Below are 16,655 nucleotides of genomic sequence, written 5' to 3' on the forward strand. Positions count from 1 at the left end.
GTGGAGAAAGGGGATCCCTCTTGCACTGTGTGGCGGGAATGCAAACTGGAGCAGCCATTCTGGAAAACAGCATGGAGGTTCCTCAGAAAGTTAAAAATAAGAACTACCCTACGATTTAGCAATTGCATTACTAGGTATTTACCCAAAGGACACAAAAATACTGATTTAAAGGGGCACATGCACCCCAATGTTTATAGCAGCATTATCTATAATAGACAAATTATGGAAACAGCCCAAGTGTCCATCATCGACTGATGAATGGGTAAAGAAGAGGTGGTATATACATACAATGGAATATATCCAGTCATAAAAAAGAATGAAATCTTGCCATTTGCAATGACATGGAAGGAGCTAGAGAGTATTTTACCAAGCGAAATAAGTCAGAGAAAGACAAATATCAAATGATTACACTCATGTGTGGAATTTAAGAAACAACACAAATGAGCAAAGGGAAAAAAAAGAGAGAGATACAAACCAAGAAAGAGACTCTTAACTATAGAGAACAAACTTATGGTTACCAGAGGGGAGGTAGGTAGGGAAATGAGTTAAATAGGTGAGGGGGATTAAGGAGTGCACTTGTTGTGATGAGCACTGAGTAATGTGTGGTAGTGTTGAATCACTATATTGTACACCTAAAACTAATATTACACTACATGTTAACTACCTGGAATTTAAATAAAACTTTAACATATGTATATATATTTTAAAAACTAGAAAATGACAGCTGATTTATTACAGTAGCAGAGTCAGTTATGTTACCTTTCCTCCCCCTAATTTTTTTCTATTACTTTTTGAGAATATTAATAATATCTCTCCTCCATGATAAATAATAAATTTATTCCTAGGAAAAATTACTGAAAACCCAACCTCATGGAATGATGTCATATGTGCCTAGAAACTGGTCGAGTTGTGTCAGAGAAAAGTGAAGTCATGGTTCCAAAAATGAGCAGGGCTAGGTAACAGTTATGTCAGAACACAAGAGTAAGGAAAGAGTTGGCTCCTTGAAGGACTGACACAGAATCTAAAGGTGGATCCAAAATAGGATACCACGTTATGATGGAGAAAAGACAACTGTAATCTGTAAGTACCTTTAAGATCCCAGATGCTCATTCAGGCATATGTACGACAGATAATTAGCAGAAGTCAAGGAAATCAATTGATATAGTCTGTCAGATGTCACTGCTACCAGGGAAACTGAACCCAGGAGAAAATTCAGGCCTGAGGTAATAGGGTGCTAGCCAGAGCATCAAAGAGTAAAAGATGAACCTGATAACTGCACAGGAAGGCAGAAGTCAGGGTGCGATCTGACCCGAAATGAAATTATGGACCTGGGGCTCTTTTTAATGAAAGACAGGTACTCTTCCAGAAGTATTTAGTTTTAAGAATGCTGTCGAGTAGCCAAAACCAAACCAAACCAAGTTTATAAGGCGTCATGCAAAACAAAAATCAGAAGTAGACATGTGGAATTTTATCAAACTGAAATACTGTTTGGTAATTTCCAATTGCAATGAAAACTTGGGGTATAAGAACCTGGTGAGTGAAGTAATGGAAGATGAGGCTGGAAATACAAATTGGGGAGGGTGTTTTTAAAGACTGTTTATCAGTTAAGGGTTAGTCCCTGAGACATCCACATGATTCATTTCTTCAATTCTGTTCAAATGTCCCCTTATCAGCAAGCCCTTCCTAGAATACTTTTTCCTTTTCCTCCTAAATGTATTTTTCGTCAAAGACCTTACCACCACAGGACCAATTATGTAATTACTGATTGCACGTCTCCCTCAAATAAAATATAAGCCCAGGAATTTTTTTTCCCTGCTGTATTCCCAGCAACTGGAAGAGTCCCAGGCACACAGTTGGCACTCAGTAAATATTTGCTATTGAATAAACAAATATCAGCAGATCCAAGATTAAAGGTAACATAAGAAGGAAAAAAAATTTACATGTGCCTATCCTATTTCCCTATCTATATAACCAGGACAACAATCCAGCAACTGTTCTTTGGTCTGGCTGAAGCAGCCCACTTTTAACTTAAAAAAACAACAACAACAACAACAAAAAGCTGGGCTTTAAAAGGGGCCCTTTTGTAGAGTCAAGTCCTTCCGGTCTTTTGTTTCTAACCGTTCAGAGGCAACACTGGGGACATCTGGTATTGATAGCAAACCTCAAGTTTTCCAAGAATGTGAAATCAGTTCATTAAACTACTCACACCAGCAAACCCATAAAAGAAGTGATCACTGACATTTCGTTCTGGGAATGGATTAACCATGGTTTAGAATCTTACTGATGAATTCTTCCATATACCTTGAGTATCAGTATCTGTTAAAAGAGCCTGTCTCTTTGAATTCTAGTTAAGAGCAAAACATCTGCATAAATGCTTAAATATGTTTCTGCTATTAAGTGTATTTGCATTAGTGTTCATAAGACTAGATCTTAAAAATCTGTCATTGTAAGGAAGAAAAAGAAAAAAAGGAATCTAAATTATGTACACTCATTTTTATTTTCAAGGCCAAAACTTTAAAAAATAAAAATATTAATTTGGGTATCAAAAACTGCAAATCACTTTTAAGTTAAGAGAAAAAATTATATTCTTGTTCAGATCCTTTTCCCGTATTTTGGAAAGGATTGTTAATTTTCACTAGCTTTCTTCTTCTTTTTTATTAAGTAAACTCTATGCCCAACATGGAGTGTGAACTGATGACCCCAAGAGTCGGATGTTCTCCCGAATGACCCAGGTGCCCGTCATTAGTTTTATTCTTATATTAAGTGCAATATGATAAACTGACATTTTCTTCCTACTCTACTATTCTAGCAACAAAACTAAATTATTTAGTCAAATGTATTTTTCCTTTAAAACTGAAGACTTCATATAAAATAAAGTCTTTATTACTCTACCGTTATTTTTAAGTACACTCAATTTTTTCCCAGAAGTTTATGGAATCTTTTTTTTTTTTTTTGAATGGAGTCATTTTTTACATTTAAATTCTTGATCTAGTTGGCATTTATTTTGGTATAAAGTCCAGGGAAGCCTGGGTGGCTCAGCTGGTTAAGCATCTGACTTGCGCTCAGGTCATGATCTCAGGGTCCTGGGAGAGAGTCCTAGGTCATTGAGCTCCCTGCTGAGTGGGGAGTCCACTTGCCCCACTCCCTCTGCCTCTTCCCCCACCCCTGCTCTCTTTCTCTCAAATAAATAAAATCTTAAAAAAAAAAAAAGTTAAAGCACACTTTTTTCTCTTTTTTTAAAATGACTTGCCTGATGACCCATTAAGCATTTACTGAACTATCCATATTTTTCTCTACTGATTTCAAGTGCTAATATTATATTTCCCCAGGTTCATAGCATATTTCTGGGGTCAAATTCACTCAGAACTCAAGAACTGCAAATTAAATGAGATACCACTTTTAACCTATTAATTTAGGAAGGGTTTAAAAGGTTCATAATAATCTGGTTTAGAGGCAGGTGTAAGGAAATAGGTATTACTGATAGGAACATGAATGGGAAGGAAAGAAAATTTTGGGAAGTAAAATCACTAGGTTATACTATATATGTATTTACACTAAATGTAATACAAAGTATATACACACCATATATACATACACCATTTTATTCAGGACATTCACTGAAAATCTATTGGGATTTTTAGTGAAATAGCATTAAACTTATAGATTTGTCCCAGTAAAACTGCATGTCACATATTCAGATATTCTTCTATGGCCTTCATTAAAGCTTTGGGTCTTTTGTTTTCATCTAGATCCTGTTCNTTCCCTATTACATTTATTCTTAAGGTATTTCATACTATTTGCTGTCCTAAATGGAATCTTTTTTCCATTACATTTTCCAGTTGATTACTGCTGATGCAGGAATTGTCTTATTTAATGAGAGTGATACCAGTTAATCAAAAAAGCTGGGGTGCCTGGGTGGCTCAGTCGGTTATGTGTCTGCCTTCAGCTCAAGTCATGATCCCAGAGACCTGGGACCAAGCCTCCTTCTCTCCCTCCCCTGTCCCCCACTCATGCTCTCTGTCAAATAAATAAATAAAATCTTAAAAAAATAAAATAAAATAAAATGATACATATATATTAAAATATTTTACTTGAATTTTCAAAAATACAGAACGTATATTCGTTAAAAAATTCTCTTTATGTAGGGTCAACGTTCTTTTTTAAGTAGAGTTTCAAGTTGTTTTTCTCCTATGAACCACATCAACAATGTGTGTCTATGATTTTCACTATGTACAGAGTAAGAACATAAAGACTCTTGCAAAGCAACCTGAGAACAGAGAGTCAATCCTTCTAGTTTCTAATGGCATCCCCTATGAACTTGTCACAGATGTTCATATCAAACTCAACAATGTATTTTCAGCAACTTGCCTCTGAGTCACTCCGAAGCACTGAACTTGGTTGCCCCAAAACACAATTTCATTTTTGGGAACAAAAGAACTCAGGTGTATCAAAGAACAGCTTTCTAGCCACAAGCATTTAGCTTTTCACGAGCATCCTAAAAGAGCAATCCTTCCCTATCTCCACACTTCAGTAATGGATAAAGGCAACAAATGCTTATTGAAATAAACTAAAGAGTACCTGGATTTCTAATAATAAACACTGCTGGAAAATGCTAAATTTACTATTCACAGGAAACCCTTTTTCTAATTACTTGAAAGAAATAGAAATATTTCCTTCCTATCTATATAAAATTTGGCACATACTTTTTCCAATTACATTTTTTTAAAAAAAATCAATATGGATGAAGCTAAAAGTGAAGGATGGTTGCATTATGATTTAAATCTACTCTAAGTTTAAGTTAAATTTGTCATAATTATAGACTATAATCTTTCCCAAAAATGTCTCCATAGCTTATACTTACAAAAACAAACTTCTTCTCTGCTTAACATTCACCTAAGCTACAAACCAAGGTTCTTCTTATTTTGTGTCAGTAAGAAAAAATAAGGTTGGAATCCATCCGTTACATAGCAGGAAAACATGACTAGACATCAAGGAACTAGAATACTAGTTTCAGCTTCCCATACACTCATTGAATTGCATTTTCTAACTTAACAACAAAGTACAAGGAACTGGGCTGGGTACTTAATAATAAGGACCTGGTTTCTAGTTCTGGCTTCATGATTCTCCATCATTTAATCACTTATTTAATTCTAGACAAGCCACAACTTCCCTGAATTTCACTTTCTTGGAGGCAATAATATATGTTCTTCATAGCATTCAAAATTAGTCTGAAGATTAAATTAAAAATGTAAGGTCTGAAAAGGATTCTAAAGATCTAGTTCGATATTCTTCTTTTACAAATGCATAATAGAGAAGTTAAATTATTTGTTCAATGTCATATTGACTTTTAGTAGCATAGCTGGAATTACAAATCTAGGTCCCTTAACACCTAGATTGGTGTTTTTACACTATATCTTCCTGCTTCTAAAGTAGGTGAAAGACTTTTGAAAATCACAACCAACCTATAACCTCTTGACTGGATTTTATGACCAAATTAAGCCCTTATGCCCCCAAGCATACTTTGGGTGTGATGAATTAACTTCTCTTCTAGAAATTTAGAGTGAAACTAATTATGAGGCATTCTTGAGAAAATTGAGAAAATTGTCACTCCAATTATTTTATGTGTTTTTGGTTGAAAAAGACATAACTATACTAATAGTACTTTACTAAGACATTATTACCAGGCATGGCTCTAGCCTTTAAGACTTTAAAGTTGAAATTCTTATTCAACTTTAAAGGCTTGTCTATTTGAGACATTACCTCCTCTGAAGGCCCATTAACCGACTTGGTTGACTCTCATCTCCATTCTGAATAAACATCTATTGTTATACTCTGTACTGCAATTATTTCTTTGTTTTTTAATCTTAATTGAATGAATATGTCTTAAAAGGAAGACAGACGAAACACTATGGAAGTATAGGAAAAAACTGATGAAACTGAGAGGTCTCCATAAAAAATGTGACAGGATTTTAAGAAAAAAAAAAAAAAAATGAAGGAGTAGGGACCAGGCAGAGATAGAAAAAAAGGAAGAAGGGACAACTCACAGTGTTGGCAGTGATAAATATATTTACTCAAGTTTTAAGTCTTACACCACAACANCATTCCTGCTCCTCTTAATTTCTTTTACCCTCTTTGTTTGAACCTGCTTCAACCACCATTTCCGTCTACTTTTACTTCGCTATAAATTGTCATTCATCACCCTTTAAATCTTTCTTCTACTTCCACCCAACACTACAAGCTGGTTCAACCCTCTGAACTTGGGTAGATGACTCATGCTCCAGTAAACAGTAACAAAAATTGCTAAGAGTTTGCAATAATGATGGAAGGCAGACGCTTAACGACTGAGCCACCCAGACACCCCTCATGTCTGTACTTAAATAAAAAATGTATCCTAGGGGCTCCTGGGTGGCGCAGCGGTTAAGCATCTGCCTTCGGCTCAGGGCGTGATCCCAGCGTTCTGGGATCGAGCCCCACATCGGGCTCCTCCGCTGGGAGCCTGCTTCTTCCTCTCCCACTCCCCTGCTTGTGTTTCCTCTCTCGCTGGCTGTCTCTATCTCTGTCAAATAAATAAATAAAATCTTTAAAAAAAAAATTTATCCTAAAAAAAATTATCCTAATAGGCTTTAGAAGATTCTAAAGTGAGAAAACTTTTTTAATAAGTGTAAATTTGAGATGAAAGAGAACACATCTCATCACAACAAACATTTGCTGCTTTCAAAACAAAATAAGTTTAGAGTATTATTCTTACATTCTAAAATTTCACTATTCCACACTTTATTTTGAACTTGAACTTTATTTCAGTTTAAGTCTCACACACACTCCCATCGAATTGTTTTACAAATCTATGTTATTTTCGGTACAACTCCAATTATGGCCATCAAAACTTTTAATGAGAAATTATTTTAGAGTTTTGATCAATTTTATAGTAAACACATGGCATCTTATTTGTGCTTTGGAAAGAAAAATCTTTTACTTATTTATTTTTAAATATTTATTTGAAAGAGAAAGAGAGAGAGCAGGGGGAGGGGCAGAGTCCCCACTTAGAGCAGAGCCTGAGGCAGGGCCCCATCTCAGGACCCTGAGATCACCTAAGCTGAAATCAAGTCAGATGCTTAACTGACTGAGCTACCCAGGAATCCCAGAAAAATCTTTTAAAGAATGCTATAGAAACACAAAGGAAAGTCTTTTTTCAATGTTAAATCTTTACAGTATCACAATATGTTAACAAAATTCCCCTTATGAGACTCTTGGCTTAAGCAAAGAATATTTCTTGTACATATTTCTTGTACAAACTGTTTTCAAAATTAGAAATCCTTCAACATGAAAAATGAAAAGTGACTCCTTGATTTGTTATACCTGAGAGTGAAAAAAAAACAATCTAGCAGCTTAAGCATTCAAAGTATTAAAAGAATCAGAATCAGTTACAGAAGCAGGAAGGGACCTCTTAGCAGTCCAACCCCCTCAATTTACAGCCAAGGAGCCAGAATCTTAGGAAGGTCAAACGATTGCATAACAAGCTTCTCTGATTCTTTGCCTGCGCTCTTTATGCAACACTTTCACACTTCCCTATCAAAATGAAAAAAGTACAGATTTATATTTTACTGTCTACATACACAATTCTGTACTTCATTCATGGGGAACCTGCACTAGCAAACAGTCTTTTTCCTTCTAGTCTATCCATACAGAAAAACTTTCAAAATATTTCAGAGATTTCCAGCTATTTCAGAGAAGTAGCCTACAGGACTTGCTAATCCCTCACTTCTTTAGATCCATGGTCTTTTACCTGTTTTTAGTCACAGAATCTCACCAAAGCCATGGACCCAGTCCTCAGAGGAATGAATAAAACAGGAGTTTTAGAGATGTCAGGGTCTTTAGGTGGAGATCCCTTGCACTAGACTACAAAACTTTCCTCAGCATTAAGCCAAAATTACCACGTATATTTGGACTATATTAATCTACCAACATATGTTTCTCAGAACCATAATTTGACGTTGGGTACTCTTCTTAAATTGAGCGCCAACGAGAAATGGCATATGTTCTGCCACTAGAAAACTACCTCCTGTGGTCATTCAATGGATCACGTGTAAAGATTCACCATGTATTTCTGAGATAAAGCAAAGCAAAGTTTCTCCCTTGATACTCTGGAATGCTTCCCTCAGCCTAGATTTTCCTAACATCATTATTTCACATATTGCCCCCCTTCCCACCCTTCTTTCTCCCCACCTAGCACTTGGCTTTATTCTTCTACTAATGTGTTATGAATTTGTGTTTTAAGATTTTTTTTGCCTTTTGCAAACTTGTATTGTGTTCAAAATGAGTTATTTTTAGAATAATGAAAATGACTAATGTATAGAATAATTTCTCTCGAATTTCTCACATTTAAACTTTTTAACTGTTCTATACTTTCTTTTTAAACTTTCACCGTTTACATATAATTTACATATAATAAAACACTAAAATCGTTCATGTTTATTAGTTCCATCAGTTATGACAATTTTAAAATTATCATCTACTTTATATTCTTTTTGGAAGCAAGAAGGGTGTAAATGAATAAATAGTTGATTCATTCATGAGTTGATCTGTGACAGTCTAGCAGGGGGAAAATGAAAAAGGGTGGGACTAGAAATAAGAAGACAAGATAAAGCATTATAACAACCATACAGATAAGAGTGACAGGGTTAGACCAGAAAGGCAGAAAGGTGGCAGTGAGAATTAAAAATGGGCAAGATAAAAATGATACTGCTATCAAGGTTAGAAAATAACTACTATGAAAACGAAGAGACAGTAAGAATGGCTGAGGAGCACACTTTACACATTTTTTTATAGTGGTTGTCCAATAAACATTTATTCATTCATCCAACAAACTATTATGAGCCTATTTTGAATCGGGCATAAAAAGTCAGATTCTTGCCTCCTCAATATCATAGCTGTAGCAGAAATTTAGTCAAGAACTCACAAGTTCCCAAATCTTTAAACTTCTAATAGTTAACAGAATACTCTCTCTCAACGTGATAAAAAATGAGTTAAACAACTAAATGATTTATACTATTATTGTAGTGAATAAAACATCTACTTTAAAGGCTAGCTGGCTATTTACCTGGCTTCTTGATAAAATTAAAATTTGAAAAGTGACAACTCACATAATGAGAGTCACTAAATTTCAAATCACTGGTAGTTTTTTCACCTCCCTTGAAAGCCCCACTCAAGAAATAAGTTTATTCACAGACTTACCTTTCAGAAGTGTACAAATTTCTTACTAAAATAACATTTTGGTCTGAGGCTATCAAATATAAACCTATTAAATATACTCGATTTCCTATATTTATTTAACTACATTGTAAGCAGTTACTATATATTTTTCAAATCTTAACCAAAGAAATTTTCAAGGTATCTAATTTCACTTTGGTTCCTTAATTAGAAGTGAAATTAAATATCTTGAAAAATCCAGCATTTAATAATCTTCCCTGAAGCAGACAGCCCCTCTGCTATTGTTTTTTCCTCAACAGAAACAGTTTTCAACAAAAGTAAAGTTTATTGCCATGATTCAGTCATCAGCAAACATGAGAATATCACTAAGGGTCAAACACTGTATCAGAATTAGAAATACAAACATACACTAACATCCTGATAATAACAAAAAGCTTAATTCAAGAAATAGTGATCTATAAGCACCAATAACTCAAACAAGAAAAACTAGAAATGAATAGTTAAGTGAATAAGAAGTCCAGTGAATAACCATCAATATGTGAAAGAATATTCCAATGTAGACATAATACATTGTAACTTTTTGTTTGAGACAATGCCATATTCAAAATGAAAGCAGAAGTAAACAAGGTCAGGGCATATGACTGCTTATTATTTTTATTACTTAATGATGACTAAAGAGATTATCAATTTAATAGATTACTAAGAAACTATAATAGAAAATTTTTCTCAATAAAAATACAAGCTTATTGATTACTCCTTATTTCATTACTATTCACCTGCCTTCTAATATGAACACTTACACATGCTACCTCTTTCCCATACCAGTGTGATACATAAAGAATTCAGTCCTTTAATACTTAAGTTCATTGATTATAAATAATACTCATTTTTTGGTGTTACTCAATTATAAATGTCCCAGTCAAAACAATAAAAAAAGAATACAATTCAGGCAGGATTCATCAACAAACAACAGAAGTTGCTAAACTTAATTTTATAATTGACGGTATAAAATCAGCATAAAACATATTACTGCAACATATTCCTTTTTTTTTTTTGCAACATATTCCTTTTAAATTAGTTAGGTAATTGAGGAAGGAAAAACAAATCACTCTTAAATTTCCTAAATTTCCCTAATAGATACTTCGAAAGACAGAGTTTTGGCCCAAATTGAACCAAACTAGAAAATAGCAACAGTAAACCATTACTGGATCTAGCCTTTTCTGAAAAATGGTAATTAGAACAAGAAAAACATGTATGTGTCCAGAGGTTGTGATATCTTCAATCCTCGAGGAAATAACATCCATACTCAATCACCTCCATCCTGCACATATTTTATGCTTCTAAGTTCTTTGGACTTTAAAAAAATAAATATCCCTTAAATATAAATATATTCAGAAACAACTAATAGGAGCTTTTAAATGAAGACAAAATCTGAACCATACATAGTTAATGTCATATTAAGAGGGGTAAGAGGCAGGCTGGGGGTAATGAAAATAAAATTATGAACCTAAAATTTAGCCAAGTGGTATAACTTTCATTCTTCAAAACTTAACACCAATCAATTTAGGGAAAAAAAAGTTTGTTTAAAAAGATGCAGTTTAGTTCTGTGCATAAGTAAGATTAATACCACACAAAATATGAGCATTCTTGTATTTATTCTTTGGTGAAAGTGAGTAATTTAAAAATCAAAAGTGCTGCAAAATATTAACTCAATTTTGTAGGAAAGAGGAAAGAATGTTAGAAAATAGCTTATCAAAAATCGAAGAGATACAGGATTGGAGCCATTCACAATCATACCAATTAAATCCTGAGAAGCAATTATGGCAAACAGAAGCCAAGAGTGGCAAAACTACCACTGGTCAGTCAAGTATTTTTTATGCCTAAAGATTACATTTCTCCTTTTCATAAGTCATTAAATAGTTTTTTAATGCTATATAAGATACCACAATTTCAATTTATAAATACACACTCATATACATTTTATTTCCTTTAAAAAGTCATATTCCAAACACAAAAGCAGTCAAATAAGAGAAACACAGGCTTAATACTGATTTCATATTACCAAATAAAGAAATAAAAGAAAGGAAAGAAGGTGGCCAAAATCCCAGAAGGTATTTCCGCATAAAAAGAGTTAAAGGGCAGAGGCTCAGCTCAACAGCCAGTGACCATTTGCAAGCCTCCTAGGTATATTCCCAGCAGACACATTATCAGATTAAAGGCACAGTAAACAAACGGGGCTGAAACCTTTCTTTGTCCAAGCCCAGCCTTTTCTTCCTGTGATGTCATACTACAAATCTAGCAAGCCTTTCTTTTCCACTTCAGAGAAAGCCCATCTCACAATACATCTGGCAACGGAGGAAAAGGCTTCAATTCAGCAAGAGCTAACACGCTTAGGAATTTATTTCGGAAACTTTAAAAGACTCTTCTGCTTACTGCCATCTGGAATCCACTGCAGGAACACCAAAAAGGAAAACTTCATTCAAAAGGAGCAAGAAGTGAGACCAAACTGGGAATGTTTAAGTCCCTGAAACGGCACTGAAATAAAAAAAAAGACTGCTACCTTCATCTTAAATATTCTGGAGCATAAAGAATCTTAAATTTTGGAATATTCATCTTGACTGCTGAAACACAAGTTTACCAGAGGAGTAGTTTTATTCCCATCTCAGAACACAGCTTTTCTTTAAATTTATAATCCAACAGGTTGGCTTCACTGACTACATTTTTCAAAAGTTGTCCGTCAGTTACCCAAACTCTGGATTCACGGATTTTCTGGATTAGAAAATGAGAATATTTTCCTGTTGAAGAACCAAGTGGAAAATTTACAACAACGAATTTCATGTTTCTTATCGAGATTTCAAAGAAAAAGGAAATATTTATAAAACCATCCAAAGATACAAAGAATTTCCACATACTTTGGAGGTTATAAAGTGGTCACAATCTGAATACCAAAGAAGACTGCAGCTGACCAAAGGACTTCAATTCTGTAAACTGGACGTGCCTTTATAATGGTAAGCAATAACAGCTCCAATTGCTCCTATGATGACTCCTTTAAGTACACTTTGTATGGGTGCATGTTTAGTATGGTGTTTGTGCTTGGGTTAATATCCAACTGTGTTGCCATATATATTTTCATCTGCACCCTCAAAGTGCGAAATGAAACCACAACATACATGATTAACTTGGCAATGTCAGACTTGCTTTTCGTTTTTACTTTACCCTTCAGGATTTTTTACTTTGCAACACAGAACTGGCCATTTGGAGATTTACTTTGTAAAATTTCAGTGATGCTGTTTTATACCAACATGTATGGAAGCATTCTGTTCTTAACCTGTATTAGTGTGGATCGGTTTCTGGCAATTGTCCACCCGTTTAAGTCAAAGACTTTAAGAACCAAACGAAATGCAAAACTCGTGTGCATTGCTGTGTGGCTAACTGTGATAGGAGGAAGTGCACCAGCAGTTTTTTTTCAGTCCACCAACTCTCATTTTTGCTTTGAAAAATTTCCAGAAGCCACATGGAAAACGTATCTCTCAAGGATTGTAATTTTCATCGAAATAGTGGGATTTTTTATTCCTCTAATTTTAAACGTAACTTGTTCTAGTGTGGTGCTAAGAACTTTAAATAAACCTGTTACATTAAGTAGAAGCAAAATAAACAAAACTAAAGTTTTAAGAATGATTTTTGTACATTTGGTCATATTCTGCTTCTGTTTTGTGCCTTACAATATCAATCTTATTTTATATTCTCTTATGAGAACACAAACATTTGTAAATTGCTCAGCAGTGGCAGCAGTAAGGACCATGTACCCAATCACTCTCTGCATCGCTGTTTCAAACTGTTGCTTTGACCCTATAGTTTACTACTTCACGTCGGAAACAATTCAGAATTCAATAAAAATGAAAAACTGGTCTGCTAGAAGAAGTGACTTCAGATCCTCTGAAGTTCACAGCACAGAGAACTTTATTCAGCATAACCTACAGACCTTAAGTCGTAAGATATTGGACGGTGAATCTACAATATAAGCTGCCTGAAATGAAACGGCTGGGACTACACTGGGAAACTCTAAGTTCCTTCAAACGTGAGAAGTGTTTTCTTGGACAACTATTTCTCCACCTCTGAAGGAAAATGAACACGTGGACATTTTAAAGTTAGTAGTATAAAAAATTGTATTCGATGTGTTAAGCATTAAAATGTATTCTATTCTTGTATACATAACCATTTTATTTTTCTGAGCCATTTTGACCTGTACCTTCTTCATTAAAAAATTCCTAAAAGACTTGTTCAAAGTCTAAAAGCGACTATGATTTAAATCATTTGGTGACCATGTGTACTGTTTAATTTCTTAGCAATTTTAAACTAAATGATTTATAACAATTAAATGTTTTGCATACTTAATATTTTTATTCTACATCTAATTTCTATTTAATTTGAATTGAAACTACTAATCATGTTTCTTGAACTATAATATAAATGAGAAGGAGAATAATTTGAAATAATAAGTGGTTTTGGAGTGCTTTTTAAAAAACAGCTAAAAATGTCTTCTGGAATACCAACACACTATTTGGGGACCTCGAGCAGTTACAAATAATATTCAGGCTTTTGTCTTTGTAGGCAATGCATAAGAAGCATGTGCTATCTAACCATGTAGTATGTATGATTTAAAATTATTATTTTGGTCTATTTTCTGGATATAATAGTGTTCAATTTCAAAATAATATATGTCACGAAAATTGAGAGGGAAGAAACTAAAAAATGCTGTTTTGCTAGTACATTAAAAAAAAAACCTACATGGAGGTACATTTTAAAGGCATATTTTGTCACAGTAAGTAACCTGTATATGTATTTTAAGTCAGAAATACCACAGATAGTAAGATAGTGAAAGATAAGAGTTGGTGCTTAGAAAGTGATCAATAAATACATTACTTCCCTTCTCTCTTTTGACCATTTTTAAAGTCAAATATTGAACAGCTGAAAATATTATTTCCAGTACACAAAATGTTAATGTATGTCAAAATAATTTATGAAGTAAAAACATAGTTCCTTATATAAAAAGCAGCAAAACTACAGGGCCTGTTGTACTGAGTTCAGTACAACTACATTTTCATTTTCTTAAACACAGAAAAGGTATCAATTTGAGCTATAATTTAGTAGATATTAAGTACCAACTATACTAAAACTTTTTCATTTTCCAACATATTTTCTTTAAATTCAAGCAGTTCTCCAAAGTTAACTAAAAAAGAATGCTTTTTGTTTGAGAAAAATGACATAATTAAATTCAGCTTTCAATGTATTTGATTTTTACATCTAATCTTTCAAGTCCTGAACACAACTTTGGACAAATACTCTTTTTTTTTTTTTTTTAAAGTGATAGAAGTTTATTAAGTGAAGATACAGAAGAAGCTCTCAAGAGTGAGAGGGGTCCCAACAGGGTTGCTATGGACAGTTACTCTTAATTTAAATTTGATTTTTGCTGTTCTCTGGGTTTGGGCTACAATGATTTCAGACAAATCATAGTCATTTGCTAGATAAGTAATCCATTTTCAATAAAATAACGGAGGGATTTTCTTTAGGTAGCCATGGTTTCCTCTAGATAAAACAAAAGCAAAATAAATCCTTACTGTCTTCAATTGGCCCTGTAATATACCTTTATTTGATATCACTCTTCAGAAGATAAATATACCTAGCACTCGTGAAAAGCAACTAACAACTTAATGATGTGGAAAAAAGGGGCTGAGAGTTTGTAACTGAGATTCCTAAGAACTTTCCTGGGCTTAAAGATCTGTGAGCAAGATCTCAAAGTATGGCTATTACTTTAAAATACAAGCAAAATAGTCATTAGATATTTGTTACTACTGTGATTACTGGAGACATTTTTGTTGCCCTCTTGTCAACAGAAAGATGAATCAAAAGTTTTGTAAGATTTTTCACAAAGTAATACCAACAGATAATGAATACTAGTTTTATCTTCTAGAATTTCAAATCCTGGGTAAAGCTTAACTACATAGACAGAAAGTGTACTAAATTTATTTTCCTTTGTTAGCACTGCACATTATGGTAAATTATATACTCAGAATTTTCTTTCTTCTTTCCCCCGAAAATTTCTTGAGAACTCTTGAGAATTTTACTTTTTTTTACTTTAAAGTGATAGTATCAAGCCCTCCCTCCCAAAAAAGTATGCCCACTGTTTTTAACATCTTTATAAAAGAGTAGATAATTTAACTAATCTTCTGTTCCACATTAATGCCCTTCAAAGGAACAGAAGATGAGAACATTTTAAGGTGTGGAAAACAGCTCTCCAGGATCCTAATGACTGGTTCTAAACTCAGAAATGATCTTTTCTGAGAAAATAATAACTAAATAACTAGTTTACCAAAAAATGAATGAAAATCTATGTGCTGTACATAATATATGTACAAAAAATTTAAAGAAACTGGAGACACTACTTCATCAAGGAGTTTTGACTTTATATTCTACATTCAAAATACTGAAAGTAAATTTGAGGTATGAATCTTATAGATACTGGTATTTAAAGATTAGTCACTCAGTTGAGGAATATAAAATATAATTAAAAACATATAAAACTTCATATACCCAACTGAGAAACATTTAATTCATGACTTGTATCTAAAGCAATTGCTTTTTGGTTCTGTAATTCTGGACCCTTAATGAATGAACCAGATATATGATCTCTTGTCAATATATTAAGTTTTATTGCCTAGCAGAATCCTTAGTACCTCCCAACATCCAAACTTTTTTAGTACTTACATGTCAATCCAACCCCAGATGCAAGGGAAGATGTAACCTAGTGCCCTTAGTTGTGAATAAATACATAGAAAATTTTATAAAGTGCTTACTAATAGATGAAACTTAACATAATCCCAAGGTAAAATGTTTTTAAAAAGCTCTTTTGGGCTGGGCTGGAAATCAAATTATCCATTTATAACATGATTTCCAAGAAATAAATTCTAAATGAAAAGGAACTAATGGACAAAGTTAAAGACACAAAACATCTTTAAATAGACCAGAGTATTTAATGGTCAACAATTTTACTTAATTACAAAATTATCTAGAAATCAACATATACACTTTCCTAAAATCATGAATTCTTAATTACCTATTTAATCTCTTTCTTCAACTTTTTCACCTGATGTCTGCTACCCATTTTTCTGATAATTTTACAAAAATACAAAGAACTATCAATTAAACAGGGCAACAGATCAAGATAATAAAATAGTATGAAATTAACTCCAGGCCAACTTCTTTATCAAGTCGTTCTCCTTCCTCCTGCTCTCAAAAAAGATTTACTTCAATAGCTCCTAAAAAGGATACAAAATTATCTCTCATCACATTGTGATTCAAGTGTTGAAAGCAGTGGCAAAAACAATCCAAGATACAAAACCCCAGAAGCAAGATAATTCATGAACTTAATAACCACTTTTCAAACTCAA

The 16,655-nt window shown here is 33.5% G+C and overlaps 2 protein-coding genes across 2 annotated transcripts in view; one reads left to right on the forward strand and one right to left on the reverse strand.

The window, feature by feature from the left end:
- Window positions 1-16,655, reverse strand: part of RB1 (RB transcriptional corepressor 1) — a 155,015-nt gene that overhangs the window by 42,428 nt on the left and 95,932 nt on the right. The gene's annotated exons all lie outside the window — the stretch shown is intronic.
- LPAR6 (lysophosphatidic acid receptor 6) lies at window positions 10,257-13,483 on the forward strand. The gene has a single exon (XM_008706854.2). It carries the CDS (start codon window positions 12,213-12,215, stop codon window positions 13,227-13,229), a length of 1,017 nt encoding a protein of 338 aa, XP_008705076.1. The 5' UTR covers window positions 10,257-12,212; the 3' UTR covers window positions 13,230-13,483.

The sequence above is a fragment of the Ursus maritimus genome, unplaced genomic scaffold (genome assembly GCF_017311325.1).
Source record: "Ursus maritimus isolate PB19 unplaced genomic scaffold, ASM1731132v1 scaffold_10, whole genome shotgun sequence".
NCBI lineage: Eukaryota > Metazoa > Chordata > Mammalia > Carnivora > Ursidae > Ursus > Ursus maritimus.

What these genes read in the sequence shown, in the direction of transcription:
- LPAR6 (XM_008706854.2), top strand. Translation starts at nt 12,213, where the DNA reads ATGGTAAGCAATAACAGCTCCAATTGCTCCTATGATGACTCCTTTAAG.